The sequence below is a fragment of the Urocitellus parryii genome, chromosome 3 (genome assembly GCF_045843805.1).
Source record: "Urocitellus parryii isolate mUroPar1 chromosome 3, mUroPar1.hap1, whole genome shotgun sequence".
Taxonomy (NCBI): domain Eukaryota; kingdom Metazoa; phylum Chordata; class Mammalia; order Rodentia; family Sciuridae; genus Urocitellus; species Urocitellus parryii.
This window is the reverse complement of record NC_135533.1, coordinates 173631522-173647484: the sequence shown is the minus strand read 5'-3', so window position 1 is coordinate 173647484 and position 15963 is coordinate 173631522. Positions and strand designations below refer to the sequence as shown.

The 15963-nt window shown below is 36.1% G+C and overlaps 2 protein-coding genes across 9 annotated transcripts in view; one reads left to right on the top strand and one right to left on the bottom strand.

Moving 5' to 3' along the window:
- Tasor (transcription activation suppressor) overlaps positions 1-1329 on the top strand; it is a 44911-nt gene extending 43582 nt beyond the window's left edge. For 2 of the 6 annotated variants that reach the window (XM_026388586.2, XM_026388585.2), the window contains exon 24: positions 642-1328. In XM_026388586.2, coding sequence (XP_026244371.1) covers positions 642-1144 — 503 coding nt within the window. In that variant the 3' untranslated portion in view covers positions 1145-1328. Of the gene's footprint in view, positions 1-364 lie in introns of all 6 variants that reach the window. The other 4 variants (XM_026388590.2, XM_026388589.2, XM_026388587.2 and 1 more) reach the window with 3 other exon arrangements.
- A 431-nt stretch (positions 1330-1760) lies between these two features.
- Ccdc66 (coiled-coil domain containing 66) overlaps positions 1761-15963 on the bottom strand; it is a 32356-nt gene continuing 18153 nt past the window's right edge. For all 3 annotated transcript variants that reach the window (XM_026388591.2, XM_026388592.2, XM_026388593.2), the window contains 11 exons: positions 14520-14648; positions 13908-14158; positions 13647-13731; positions 12386-12547; positions 11528-11672; positions 5256-5393; positions 3338-3819; positions 3044-3084; positions 2628-2878; positions 2409-2521; positions 1761-1937 (listed from right to left, as the gene is read on the bottom strand). In XM_026388591.2, coding sequence (XP_026244376.2) covers positions 1851-1937; positions 2409-2521; positions 2628-2878; positions 3044-3084; positions 3338-3819; positions 5256-5393; positions 11528-11672; positions 12386-12547; positions 13647-13731; positions 13908-14158; positions 14520-14648 — 1884 coding nt within the window. In that variant the 3' untranslated portion in view covers positions 1761-1850. The remainder of the gene's footprint in view (positions 1938-2408; positions 2522-2627; positions 2879-3043; positions 3085-3337; positions 3820-5255; positions 5394-11527; positions 11673-12385; positions 12548-13646; positions 13732-13907; positions 14159-14519; positions 14649-15963) is intronic.

Below are 15963 nucleotides of genomic sequence, written 5' to 3'. Positions count from 1 at the left end.
TATGCATTTTCTCTTTGAGGGTACATACACTTTATTGACTGCTGCTGTCCAATAAGGGGTTTTAATAAGGAAAAAAAAGTAGGAAACCAGATCTGGGGATTTAGCATTGGGTTACTAAATCTCCTCAGGTGTATGAAGCAATGTAATTGGAGATAGTAGGAATATTATAGCTTCAGTCTTATGAGATGGCCTCTGCTTTGGTTCCAGAGTTTACATAAAATGAACAATGTATTTAATTTTGTTTTTGGTGAAAAGCAGAGATGATCATTCAATAGAGCTTAGTTTAGTAATTCAGTGAAGCTAGATGTCAGAAATTTTATTTTATATTTGTTTTGTCAAATACTGAATTACCGTATAACTTTAGATGCTGTTTTGACATTAACCCCTTTGGAGCTGGGAGTTGGGATTTCCCAACATTAAACGTGAACACATTTCGCAGAAGCTTTTAGCATCGGATTATCTGGACATTCACACCTAGTGTGAGTGTTGTGACTAAGTGAACTTGTGGCAGAAGACCAAGCTTTAAGGGATTGTGGACTTGCAGACCCTGACGCATTATATTGTGTGAGTAGTGTATAATTTTAAAACTTAAACAAATTGTGTAATTCAATAGAGGAGGACTTTTTGTTTTTTAAATGTAGCTCTTTTAGAAAACGATGAAAAGGATGAAGAGGATATGTCTCTGGATTCAGGGGATGAAATCTCACATATAGAAGTATGCAGCAATTTTCATTCAGAAATATTGGCGAAAGAGACCAAAGGATCCAGTGGAACAGATCAAAAAAAGAATATTCAAATTGAGTTGCAGTCATCTCTTGACGTGCAAAAAAGTTTATTAGAAGATAAGACTTACCAAATTGATTCTGAAGAGAGCGCTTCTGTTGATGATATAGTATGTTCTGAAGGAGAGAACAGTTCAGCAGAACAAGATTCATATAGCAACTTTGAGGTTCACCAGAGTCAATTAAATATGTCCCATCAGTTTAGTCATTTTAATGTTCTCACTCATCAGACATTTTTGGGGACACCATATGCCCTTTCATCAAGTCAGTGTCAAGAAAATGAAAATGACTTTTTATCTGCTTATACTCAAAGCTTGGATAGAGAGAAACCTCCATCTCCAATAAATTGGGGGAAAAAATGAAAAAGAGAAATGTGGTAACTTTAAAAAAAAAAAAAAGGTTGTTGTGAACTTTTTCTGTTTAAGTGAGTTAACAATTTATTAACAATTTATATTTCTTTCTCTAAGCAAAAGGTTTCTTATCCTTTCTGAAATGTTTTTCCTCTTATTTAAATCATGATGGCCTGTATCAGTTGAAGCATCTGAAAATTGAAATAAATATATATTTCTAACATATTGTATTTGAATTCTCATGTTGGCATTTTTTAAGTTTTACATTTGTTTTCTGTACTTAGGCTTCATATGTAAAATTAGATGACTTAAGCTTTTGTGTACATAGGATTTTGTGCGGTTTAATTACACAGGACAACCAGAAGTATACAAGTCGGATTAACTTTTCTGTGGTCTAATTCTAACTTCTACATTTTTGAAAATTGCAGCAGTTTCTACAATAAATGTCAGGATTTAGAGAAACTTCCACAGGAGCCTAAACTGAATTTGGGTTATTTAGTAAAAGTCTAAAAATGTGTTAAGTCTTCTGGTACTCTCAGGTACATAAAAGCCATGGAAGAACAGGTCAGGAACTCCAGACTACTAAGGTAAGTTTTATAGCAGTGAGCTTTTACAAAAGTGTCTGCTTTTATTTAATAAAAAAAAAAGACAGCATTTACTACATAATGTACAAGCATAGGGTACTTGAAAAATACAGTGAGCACATTTTATCATTTGTTTAAAATGAAGAACTAAAATTTTCTTCTTGATTTGCAGCTAAAGGCATGAGATTAGTTTCCAACTCCTTTTGCTTCTGGAGAAGGCCCTGAAATCACATTGATACATTAGTAAGGTGTGTGTGCCATAGCTTAAGCTTGATCCCCACCCTGAGTAATTATCTTAAGTAGTTATCTTAAGCTATATATAGAGAGACCCAAATTAGACCTTTTTCTTAGTGACCCATTCACATTTTCTAGAGGGAAGATTTTACCTCTAATTTCTAAACCAAAGCCCCAGATGGAGAAAGTCGGGTAAGATTATACATGTAATTTCTACTCAGCCATCAATATTTAAAACTGCCAATACATTCATTACACTCAGTTTAAAGCATAATTTGTTTTTTATCTTGCTGTTAAATGTATGGGTTTTTTTGTTGTTGTTCAATAAAATTGAACCATCTAATGATTTCACACTGGAAAATCATAATTGAAAATTATGTAACTTTAAATTGGGATTCAGCCACACAGTCTTCCCCTCCCTTGAAAGGTAACATCTGGACTTGGTGAAACGCTCATACCTGTCTCAGTTCTGAAAGTCCTTTAAGGATTGCTTGCTGTCGATCCCTATTTTTCAGCAAGTTAGGATTAAGGAGTGGATCCCTAATGTGGTGGTCAGAGACTTGGTCACAATCTGAAGCAAGATAAAATTTACAAAGTCAAATTCATGCTATGGATTTGTAAGATTTGTAAGTAAACTAACACTGATCTTCACTTATAAATTAGGTGGTATTACATACCCTGAGAATTTTGGTATTGAGGTTCCTGGGTTGAAGGCCTAGACAATGGTGCATCAGGATCAAGGTAATAGATCTCATTTGTTCGAACATAAGGAATAAAATGGGATGATTCAGACAATCCTGTTTGACCACCTCTTGAGATCAGATTCTCTGTTTCACAGCTACTATATTTTAGTGGTAAGTGTGATATATTATTAGTCTGAGTTTGTTGAGTTCTGTTTTTCACTGCTGGAATTGGTGATGACTGAAACCTGTTTTTTTTTTTTGGGGGGGGGGTAAACCACAACAGATTAATTAGCTAGTTCATGCAGAGTTATAAAGCCATCCCTTTCCAGCTAAAATGCCATCCTTATAACCTCTGCCTTTCCCTATATATATAGAATGACACAGAAGTAGGCATGGAATAAGCCACATACCTTTCCTTGTTCAATGAATGAATTTTCAGAGATTCTTCTTCCTGAAAGATGGACACATTTTGTGAACAACACATAATGGTAATGTCCATGGATTTTTATATAAACGAATAAGAGGTAGGTAGCAATTTTCAGTTTTTGAGCCATGTGGTCTTTGGTGCAGCATAAAGCCAACGATAATTCACAAAAAGAATAAGCATGGCTGTCTTATCCTATAAAACTTATTTACAAATTTACATATTCTTTGTCAAAACATACTGCTGGGAAACTGTTGATACATGCTTAAAAGGTTTTTACCTTTTTGATTAGATGCCACCTGCTCTGTGATTCAGTTTCTTGTTGAGATGAATGAACTTCTGATGAAGTGCCTCTATTTTGAGAGAGGTGTTCAGGATTATTTCTCTCTACCAAATGAAGCAGTTCCATCTGCCTCCTTACCTTTTTTTCTTCTCTCTGCCTTTGAAGCTGTATGGGATACTTTTCTGATGCTGGAACATACCTTTTGAGCTGCTTATTTAAATTCCATTCAGGCCTTCTAGGACACTTCTTCATGTGTTTTGTTTGTTTCTCTGGTTTTATAAATTCATTACACTGATCATTACATAAACTGTTTTCTTTTTCTAAGTTGGCATTTTTCTTACTTAATTCTTGCTTGTCTGTCTTAAATTGTCCATTAAATTCTACAGAAATCTCAGGAGATGAACAATTTGTGATTTCCCTTTCCTTTACATATTCACAGTATGATTCTGCATTGGCGAATATGCCTGTAGTTAAGTCATCTATAAAAAAAAAAAATTGAAACTATGACATACCAAAATTCATCACTTTATAAACAATTTTCTTAGTTACTACCCCCTAAAACTTTTGGCAACCACCATTCTACTTGTGTTTATATAAATTTGAATTATGTAATAGTCTCACTTGTCATTTTGTGACTGGCCACTTAAAGTCCTCAAAGTTCATCCATGTTGTGTGGCATGTTCTTTCTTGATGCTGTATTAATAAATATTCTACGGTGTGACTGCATTTTGTTTGTCTGTGCATACATGCACGTTTCCTTTTTGGCTATTATAAATAACGGTGGTCTTTTTTGGGAATGGGGTGTATACCCAGAAATGCAATTGCTGGAGGGAAATTCTTTTTAGTTCTCTCAGTTGTAGATGGACACATCTTTATCAATGTGGTGCTGAGGATCAAACCCAGAGCCTCAAGCATGCTAGTGCTCTACCACTGAGCCACAACCGTAATTAAATGTGCATTTCAGTGGCACCAATCATACCCATGATGCAGTTAATTAATCTGGTATGAAGTAGGGTCCAAAGACAGTAAACAGTGGCTTAGAATAGCATAGCTAAATGGCCAGCCAAGTTGGTTTGACTCTTGGGATCTGTAAGAATCACAAGTAATGACAGGAAGATCCACTGGTACCTAGTTCAAAAAGTGAAATAGTAAAATGACTTCCTGCTCATTCCACTTACTGAGAAGGCTGAGGATTACTTGAGTCCAAGATTCCCAAGACCAGTCTGGGTAACACCATTTAAAAAAAAAAATGATTCGTAATAAGCAGAGTTAGAATGATGATAATAAGGCAGTATTTATCTCCCAAGAGAACTGAAACATATCCACACAAAACTTGGGCTGGTGACAGTAGCACACACCTGTAAGCCCTGCAACTTGGGAGACTTAGGCAGTAGGATCACAAGTTCAGGACCAAGTTCAGGACCATACTCAGTAACTTAACAAGACCCTGTCTCAAAAAAAGAGGCATGTAACTCTAGTGCCCCCAGGGTCAATCCCCCATACAAAACAATCTTGTACGTGAGTGTTCATAACAGCATACTTATAAACCCAGTGTCCATCAAATCATGAAGGAACAAGCAAAATGTATTTTCACACAATGGAACAATATTCAGCAACAAAAGTACTACAACATTGATGAACCTTAAAAGTTAGGCTAAGTCAGAAGCCAGTCAATGGTACAATTCCAATTACATGAAATATTCCAAGACAGAATGCAAACTGGAGGAGAGGGGAAATGGGTTGAGAGTTAATGGATTGTTACTAGGTTTCAGTCATGAAAAGGTTCTAAAATTGATTGGGTACTGGCTACACAACTATAAATATGTCCATGAGTGTTTTCTAGTGGACATATCTCAATAAAGCTATTATAAAAATCTCTAATTTTTAAACTTTAACAAATGAAAATTTTACATACCTGTCTGCACACCAGTATCCTTCCTAGGAGAAGTTGTAGAATTGATACATGAGTTCATTTTATCACTGGCTTCCTCAGAGTCATGTTTTGAATTTGAAATGGTAATGGATGTATTATAGTCCATTTGTATTGCATCAACTGGCAAAAAGAAATTTATCATTTTACGTACAGGGGGTTGGAGAAAACTCAGTGGTAAGAGTGCTTGAATAGCAGACAGGAGGCAACAGTTTAAATCTCTAGCACCAACAACAAAAAAGTAATTATGTATAGCACAGCAGTACACACACAACATTTAGCTTAAATCAGAATGAATGCTACAATAAAGATTTAGAAAGGCTAGCCTAAATACAAGTTTTACTTGTATTCTAATCCCTAAATTAATTTAGGGAAATCACAGTTGTTTCCTTTGTAATCATGGGTTCAAAAGTACACATTTGACCTCTGTCACAGCATCACTGTGAACAACAGAGAAGAAATTGTGAAGGGCCTGTGATCCAGCTCAGTGGTAGAATGTGTGCCTAACATGCACTAGCTGTGGGTTTGATCCCAATATTGCAAAAGAGGGAACAACAATAACAAAAGTATGTGAAAGCTTTAGTTCTACTTTTCAAATATGCATTTCTGTTTATAAAGTTACAATGAGCAAGTATTTAAAAATCATCTTAAAAAAAAAAAAAGGTAAGGGGGGACCCAACATGGCGGCCAGCGAAGAGGCAGCACATTCAATGCCTCCGTGGTAAGGGGATCAGAGAGACTCATTAATACACCTACATGCGTCATGCTGAGAAACTTCAAGCAAAATTCCACTGGAAGGAGACCGGAACTAGTAAGTTTAATTGGAGGTGTCAGCTTGTCACAGCCTACTGAACCTCGGCAACGCAGAGCAGGGGTCCCGCCCGGCCGCTGCCCACACGTTGCAGTGAACATAGGAGCTGGCGCTGCCTGCCTGGGCCCACACGGAACCGGCTCTGGGAACTGCCGCGGGCCCCCGCCAAGCCGCTTCTGCCCACATGCTGCAGCGAACGAGGGGACGGGCGCTGCCTGCCTGTGCCCCTGCCCGTCCAGCTCTGTGAACCGCCACCGGCCGCCGCCAAGCGGCCGCTGCCTACACCCTTGCAGTGAGTGTGGGAGCCGGCCCCGCCGGCCTGACTCTGCAGCTCCGAACCGCCAGAGGAGGTTCACAAACGACCACCCCACACCTGCCAGCCCAGCCCGGCGCTGCAAACGACCCCTTACCAGCTATGCGAAAGGCCCCGCCCACACGGCGAACAACAGGAGTGGAGACCCGCCCAGCCCGGGAGGAAGAACTGCTGCACAGTGATCGACTCCCGCCTACTGAGAGGAGAAACTTGGCCTGGTGGGTATAGCTCCATCTACTGGAAGAGCAGTTAATCAAACACTAGGACTGCATTTATAATTTTTTTTTTTTGCTGTCTTTTTAAATTTTTTTTATTTTATTTTATTCTATTTTTTAATTTTATTTTTCATTTCTATTATTATTTTTCTTTAAATTCTTTTTAATTTTCTTTCCTTCTTTTCTTCTCAATTTTCTTATTCCCCCTTCCTTGAATTCCCCCTTCCTTGAATTCTACCTGCTTACTTTCATTCTCTTTAGTTACATCTTCCCTCTCCTTCTAAAACCAGTAACTCAGCAGTCAAACAGAACAAGAAGCAATATGAACAGCATGAAAAAGCAAGGAAGAAAGGGAGTGCAAACAATGCAGTGCAGCCTAAATATTCCAGAGGATATAAAGTCGTCAGAAAAATGGTCATATAAAGAACTCATGGAACACCTTAGACACTTGGAACGGAACCTTAAAGAGGATACGAGACAGCAAATTCAAGCAGCGAAAGAACACATTGAGAATGAATTACATAAACAGATAAAAGAAGAAGTTAAGCATCTTTATCAGGAGATAGAGATTATAAAAAAGAATCAAACAATGATCTTAGAAATGAAGGAAATTATAAACCAAATTAAAAACTCAAATGAGAGTATCATTAATAGAGTGGTGCAAGTAGAAGCCAGAATGTCAGATAATGAAGACAAAATATATCATCTTGAAAAGAGTCAGATAGGCTGGCTGGTTAAAAATCACAAGAGAAATATACAAGAGATATGTGATAATATAAAAAAACCAAATTTAAGAGTCATTGGGATAGAGATTCAAACCAGGGGAATGAGTAATCTACTAGATGAAATAATTACAGAAAACTTTCCAGAAATAAAAAAGGAAACAGATATACAAATTTTAGATGCATACAGGACACCGAGCATACAAAATCACAGTACACCAACGCCAAGACACATTGTTATGAAGATATCCAATATACAGAACAAAGAGAAAATATTAAAAGCTACAAGAGAAAAGAGAAAGATTACATTCAGGGGTAAACTTTTCAATTCAGACGCTGAAAGCGAGAAGATCCTGGAACAACGTATTTCAAACACTGGAAGACAATGGATGCCAACCAAGAATTCTGTACCCAGCAAAATTAAGCTCCAGATATGACAACGAAATAAAAATCTTTCACGATAAACAAAAACTAAAAGAATTTGCAGCCAGAAAACCAGCATTGCAAAGCATCTTGAGCAAAACACTTCATGAGGAAGAAATGAAAAACAATACGAAATGAAAAACAATAAGCCAACAGTGGGAAGTACCTCAGTAAAGACAAACGGAAGGGGGAAAGCTAATCATGGAGAAACAAACGAAATGTAAAAAAAAAAAAAAAGATAAATAATCAAACATGGCTGGAAGTACAAACCATGTATCAATAGTAACTCTAAACATTAATGGTTTAAACACTCCAATAAAGCGACATAGGCTGGTAACATGGATTAAAAAAACAAATCCAACAATATGCTGCCTCCAGGAGACACACCTGATCATAATGGATTGAAACTAGAAATTAATGATAAAAATATCACATGGAAAATGAACAATATGTTACTGAATGATCAAGGGGTTACAGAAGACATAAAGGAGGAAATCAAAAAATTCTTAGGTTGTATATCCCTATCGGAATCTATGGGACACAATGAAAGCAGTTTTAAGAGGGAAATTCATCGCCTGGAGGTCATTCCTCAAAAAAAGGAAAAATCAACAAATAAATGAGCTCACACTTCATCTCAAAGCCCTAGAAAAGGAAGAGCAAAACAACAGCAAATGCAGCAGAAAGCAAGAAATAATTAAAATCAGAGCGGAAATCAAGGAAATTGAAACAAAAGAAACTATTGAAAAAATTAACAAAACTAAAAGTTGGTTCTTTGGAAAAATAAACAAGATTGACAGACCCTTAGCCATGCTAACAAAGAGAAGGAGAGAGAGAACTCAAATTACTAACATAAGGGATGAAAAAGGCAATATCACAACAGATGCTACAGAAATACAGAAGACAATTAGAAATTAGTGAAGACATCGATAAATTTCTTAAGACATATGATTTGCCCAGACTGAGTCAGGAGGACACACATGATTTGAACAGACCAATATCAATGGATGAAATTGAAGAAGCAATCAAAAAGACTACCAACCAAGAAAAGCCCAGGACCGGATGGGTATACAGCGGAGTTTTACAAAACCTTTAAAGAAGAATTAATACCAATACTTTTCAAGTTATTCCAGGAAATAGAAAAAGAGGGAGTTCTTCCAAATTCATTCTATGAGGCCAACATCACATTGATCCCGAAACCAGACAAAGACACATCAAAGAAAGAAAACTACAGACCAATATCTCTGATGAACCTAGATGCAAAAATCCTCAATAAAATTCTGGGGAATCAGATACAAAGACATCAAAAAAATTGTGCACCATGATCAAGTAGGATTCATCCCTGGGATGCAGGGATGGTTCAATATACGGAAATCAATAAATATTATTCACCATATCAATAGACTTAAAGATAAGAACCATATGATCATCTCAATAGACACAGAAAAAGCATTCAACAAAGTACAGCATCCCTTTATGTTCAAAACATTAGAAAAACTAGGGATAACAGGAACTTACCTTGATATTGTAAAAGCTATCTATGCTAAGCCCCAAGCTAGCATCATACTGAACGGAGAAAAATTGAAGGCATTCCCTCTAAAATCTGGAACAAGACAGGGATGCCCTCTATCACCACTTCTATTCATAGTTCTCGAAACACTGGCCAGAGCAATTAGACAAACAAAAGAGATTAAAGGCATAAAAATTGGAAAAGAAGAACTTATCACTTTTTGCAGATGACATGATTCTATACCTAGAAGACACAAAAGGGTCTACAAAAAAACTACTAGAGGGGCTGGGGATGTGGCTCAAGCGGTAGCGCGCTCGCCTGGCGTGCATGCGGCCCGGGTTCGATCCTCAGCCCCACAAACAAAGATGTTGTGTCCGCCGAGAGCTAAGAAAAAAATAAATAAATAAAAATTTAAAAAAAAATACTAGAACTAATAAATGAATTCAGCAAAGTGGCAGGATATAAAATCAACACGCACAAATCAAAGGCATTTATGTATATCAGCGACAAAACTTCTGAAACGGAAATAAGGACAACCACTACCATTCACAATATCCTCAAAAAAATAAAATACTTGGGAATCAACCTAACAAAAGAGGTGAAAGATTTATACAATGAAAACTACAGAACCCTAAAAAGAGAAGTAGAAGAACATCTTAGAAGATGGAAAGATATACCCTGTTCATGGATAGGCAGAACTAACATCATCAAAATGGCGATATTACCAAAAGTCCTCTATAGGTTTAAAGCAATGCCAATCAAAATCCCAATGGCATTGCTTGTAGAAATAGATAAAGCAATCATGAAATTCATATGGAAAAATAAAAGACCCAGAATAGCAAAAGCAATTCTAAGCAGGAAGTGTGAATCAGGTGGTATAGCAATACCAGATTTCAAACTATATTACAGAGCAATAGTAACAAAAACAGCATGGTACTGGTACCAAAACAGGCGGGTGGACCAATGGTATAGAATAGAGGATACAGAGACTAATCCACAAAGTTACAACTATCTTATATTTGATAAAGGGGCTAAAAGCATGCAATGGAGGAAGGATAGCATCTTCAACAAATGGTGTTGGGAAAACTGGAAATCCATATGCAACAGAATGAAACTGAATCGCCTCCTCTCACCATGCACAAAAGTTAGCTCAAAATGGATCAGGGACCTTGATATCAAATCAGAGACTCTAGAGTATACAAAGAACTCAAAAAATTATTTGACAACAAATAACCCAATCAACAAATGGGCCAAGGACCTGAACAGACACTTCTCAGAGGAGGACGTACAATCAATCAACAAATACATGAAAAAATGCTCACCATCTCTAGCAGTCAGAGAAATGCAAATCAAAACTACCCTAAGATACCATCTCACTCCAGTAAGATTGGCAGCCATTATGAAGTCAAACAACAACAAGTGCTGGAGAGGATGTGGGGAAAAGGGTACTCTTGTATATTGCTAGTGGGACTGCAAATTGGTTCGGCCAATTTGGAAAGCAGTATGGAGATTCCTGGGAAAGCTGGGAATGGAACCACCATTTGACCCAGTTATTGCCCTTCTCAGACTATTCCCTGAAGACCTTAAAAGAGCGTACTACAGGGATACTGCCACATCGATGTTCACAGCAGCACAATTCACAATAGCTAGACTGTGGAACCAACCCAGATACCCTTCAATGGATGAATGGATTAAAAAATGTGGCAGTTATACACCATGGAGTATTACACAGCACTAAAAAATGACAAAATCATGGAATTTGCAGGGAAATGGATGGCACTAGAGCAGATTATGCTCAGTGAAGCTAGCCAATCCCTAAAAAACAAATACCAAATGTCTTCTTTGATATAATGAGAGCAACTAAGAATAGAGCAGGGAGGAAGAGCAGGAAGATTGACATTAAACAGAGACATGAGATGGGAGGGAAAGCGAGAGAAAAGGGGAATTGCATGGAAATGGAAAGAGATCCTCATTGTTATAAAAAACTACATAAAAGAGGTTGTGAGGGGAATTGGAAGAAAAAACAAGGAGAGAAATGAATTACAGTAGATGGGATAGAAAAAGAAGATGGGGGGGAAGGGGATAGAAGAGGATAATCGATGTGATTCTGCAATCTGTATTTGGGGTAAAAATGGGAGTTCATAACTCACTTGAAACTAATGTTTGAAACATGATATGTCAAGAGCTCTGTAAGGTTTTGAACAACCAATAAAAAAAAAATTTAAATAGAAAAAAAAAAAAGGTAAAATTCTGATTAATCACTTACCACCAAGATTTTTCATCAATCTAGAAGTGTCATGTCCCTTTTGAGCCAATTCTCGGATTCTCTGTTCTTGTTTTTGTCTGTGTGCCAACTCCTGTGCTCTCTGCATTGTTTGGAATAGCTCATTGGTCTTGAGAGTCATGATTTCCTATTGATATTGACATATAAATTCTTAAAATTATCAATCTTGTAAAAATTATTCTCTCAGTTAATATATTTCCTAAGCTTTTTTGAGCTTATATAAAAATATAAAAACTTTTTAGCCATTTCACCTTTCCAAAGTTTTAAAAACACTTCTGTTAAAATTGAAAATGAATACTAAAAGGTAAAACAGTATTTGAAGGCACTTGCAGTGAAGCAAATGATACTTTTTCTCAAGGTTAGCTGCCTCAGGCTATTCATGCTAATGAAAACAGAACCCTACTGGCCAACTTTGGAGTGAAGGATGAAAACATATATATAAATAAATGAATAAAATAAAGATTCATCAACATCTAAATAAAATTTTTAAAAAAATAGGATTGGGGAGATGGCTCAGTACCACCCCCACCAAAAAAAAGCAAGGGAGGAGACAGTTTAGTGACAGAGTGCTTGCCTTACCTAGCATGCTTAAGGTCCCAAGTTCAATTCCTAACACTGAAAAAGAAAAATCTACAAAAGAATGGATAATGCACTGCTATATGCTCACAAACAGAACACTACATAGCAATAAAAAAATAAAACCTTAAGTCCCTTTTTTCTTTAAAGATGTCTCCACACATAGCTTTACACTTCCACACACTAATGTTCAAATTCTGTTATTTTTCCTCTAAAAAACATTTTTATTCTAAAATGTCAAAGAGTTTAAATATAAATATGTACTTCTTTCTTTTTTTGCTTAAGTATGTCTTCTTCATACTGTTTCTGCATCTCTTCTCGTTCCCGTGCCAAGCGACGCTCTTCTTCTTGTTCTTCCTTCTTTCTTTGCTCTTCTTCCAGCTGCTTCTTCCTGCGCTTCTCTTCTACCTGAGCAGTGATTGCTTTCTAGTCATAAAATCACATTAATTACTGCCATGAATAAAAATCCATATTTCATATATTTTGGTAACTCAATAAACTTTATCCATACTGATGCAGAAAATATTATATATGAGTCAGATTAAAATGTTAAAATTTGTAATGTGTTTCTCCCATCTTCCACTTGTCCAGTCAAGCTCTATGTAATTACTTTTTCTTCATTCCCAGGAGGGCTATTTGAAGATAGAAAAAACTGAAGATATAAACTCAGTACTGCAGATACTGCCTGGTAAATGGCAGAAGCTATATAAACTGTTCAGTGAACCAAGTAAAAATAAGAACAGCTACACCAAATCATTCAAATATCAAAGGTATGGCACCTACACTCTCAACTATTCAGGAGCCTGAGGCAAGAGAATCACTTATGGGCTTGTCAACCTGGGCAACACAGCAAGACCCATCTCAACAACGAATTGGAAAAAAAGTTCTGATTTAAGGAAAATTATTCAGACACTTAAACACTTTATAGACTAAAACTGAAAGTTTTGTACATGCACATATTCTAACAATATAATTTGGCCAAAATCACTCCTCAGCATTTTTTTCCCTCCCTCCCATTAGTTCCTTTTCCTCTACTGATCTCCTTTGATTTTCATGAGATGGCCTCCAACCCATGCACCTTTTCCTTTTTCCTGTCTACCTTTTCCACATGAGAGAAACCTGGAAGAGTTTTAACCTTTTATCTGCCAGGTTTCTGAATCATAATTCTACTTCAGTTGCCCAGATGGTTCCCTTTCAAAGAAACCAATAACTAATTCTCAGCCTGAACAGGACTCTGGGGAAATAAATTGAAAAAATATCCAAGACTAACCCAAGACAGTACAAAGTCTTAACTTACATCCTAAGAGCCTTCTCTACTACGAGACATGTACCTGGCTGTAGTGTGACTGGTTCTCAGCATAAACTTAATTCTCCAACTTCATGTCAGTTGAGGTAAGGGATTCTTCACAGGTTGGAATAGGATCTGTACGCTATGCTTATACCAGAATTTTAGCTTCCAGCTACTTAGGTGTATGTTGGTTATACTAGTACTTATTAAGGCAAACAATATTTTGCAATGCAATACCTGATGTTCTAACTGTTTTTGTCGCCGTCTGTCCCGTTCCTCAATCTGTGCTGGGTCCAAGAGAGCAGTCATAGAACGAAGGAAGCTGATAAGATATATACATTAGCTATTCAGAACCCCAAAAAAGTAGTTTCCATAGCCTACATCATTTTTGCTTGAAAAGAATATATATATCAAACCTGAAACGAATTTAAGACATATTAATACTCCAAATAAAACACATTTTCATAAAAATCAATAAATTCTGAAGAACAAACTTACTTTGTTTTCTGATTGTTTGCCTCAGCCACATCCCTAAGAGGTTTTGCTATGTGCTCTTCTTCTGAAGTTTCGAACTGGCTTCCAGTTGTAGGTGTATAAACACTACTGACATCAGCCAGCTCCTGAGTATCAGGAGAGACACAGAAGTACTCTGGTTGTTTCTGTGTTGACCGAGAGGAGAGCTGAGACCGAGAACCAGGATGACTCTTTAGTGAATCAAAATGCATTGCCCATCTGTCATGTTCCTCACCCTAATTGTGACAAACAAGAACTGCTGAGAATTTTCCCAATTTTTTCAACATAAATTCCTAAATGACATCCAAACATGAGATTTCCAAAAATCACTAACCAAAATAAACATAAAAATTAACAAAGTTGTATTGTTTTGATGCCTTATACATGGAAAGCAAATGAGAAATTCAAAAAATCAGGAAATTTATAAGAAGCTACGCAAAATCACATTAGACACATTCAATCAACCCAGGTTCACATGAGCAAACGCAGAATTTAAATACTCTGGTCTTATCAAGTAATTTCAGGATACTTGTAACTTAATATGATTAAAGACTTCAAAATTAAATTTTTCCTTATAGCTATAAAAACTTAAGGTACCTTTGAAAATATAATTTTTTCCTCTGTTTTCCTTTGCTGGTCATCTTCTACTTGTTTATTCAACTCTTCAATCCATTTTCTCTGTTCTTGTTTCATAGCACCAAAAGGATGCTCCAGCAGCATTGCTTCCTAAACAATCATCAAACCAACTAATAAAGTTCAATTCTCTTTTCTGATTACTTTATAATAATTTGCCAAAATTATTTATATAGTTGAACCCAGTCAGGCATTTCTCGCTAAGATTTTGACTATATTATTAAGTAGTTATCTTCCAATTCTCAAAACCAAATTTTAAACATCATACTAGAAGGATATGACATCTAAATATAAGTCAAGGAAACCTTTAATTCTCTACTTAAGCTTTTTATATAAGAATATACCTTTGGGAAAAGAACACTCCTTGATGACTCTGCCCTTGTCCAGAAAGCCCTTATTGTTATTTCATGATTGCCAAGTCCTTCCCATTCTTATCTACCATATCTTCCTCAAGTATTTTTTACCAAATTTTAATTATTGGGTTGTTTATTAATTATTGGACTTTGAGAGTTAATCTTACTAGAGCATGGTGACTTTTATTCCACAACTGGAGGACCCAATTTCCATGTGGAGAAGTCAGATGGAAAAAAAAATCAGAGAAATGCTTTAAAAATCACCCCACTATGACAGCATCACAAATTATAAAAGGGCAAGTTTTCGAGCAGAACAACAATGGATTTAAAAAATTTCCCAACTTACAAAACGTGCACTGATCTTAGCCATGACTTTTTCATGCATTACTGAATTTTACCTACTAATATTTTAAGAATTGTTTGTATATTTATGAATGGAATAAAACTAATTTTCCATTTTTTTTTTTGTTTTTTTCCTGGACTTGTCAAGGTTACACTGGTTTTGTACAATGAATCAGATATTCCTTTTTTCTATTACTGCCTGAGTGTCTGTATAAATTTGATAGAAACTGGCAGCAAAACCACGTGAGTATATGTTGTTTCCCTTGTGAGAAAAAGCTTTTAACCAGAGCTACATTTACCTATCCTGTTACAGGACTCGATTTCTGCTTCTAAGACTGCTTTTGTTATATTTTTCCAGAACTTTGTCCACTTATTTCATTCATAGGTACTCTTATTTTTATTATTTATATCTTCTAATTTAGATTTATTCTTGTTCTTTTTCTAGATGGGCACCTCGCTTATTGATTTAAAGGTTTCTTTTTTTTCTGAAAGGAAGCTTCCTGAATTCTACCCTTTAACACCTCATATTTTGATATGTGTGTGTGTTTCAAGTACTGTAGTTGTGTTTTCCATTATGATTTTAGTATTTAGTAGTATGACTGTTAATTCCCAAATATGCAGAAGTTAAAGCTGTCTATGTAAGAACTATTTAACATTAAACAGAGTCTATCACTTCTCAGCCTTCTGAATAATATCAAATGTAATTTGAGTCT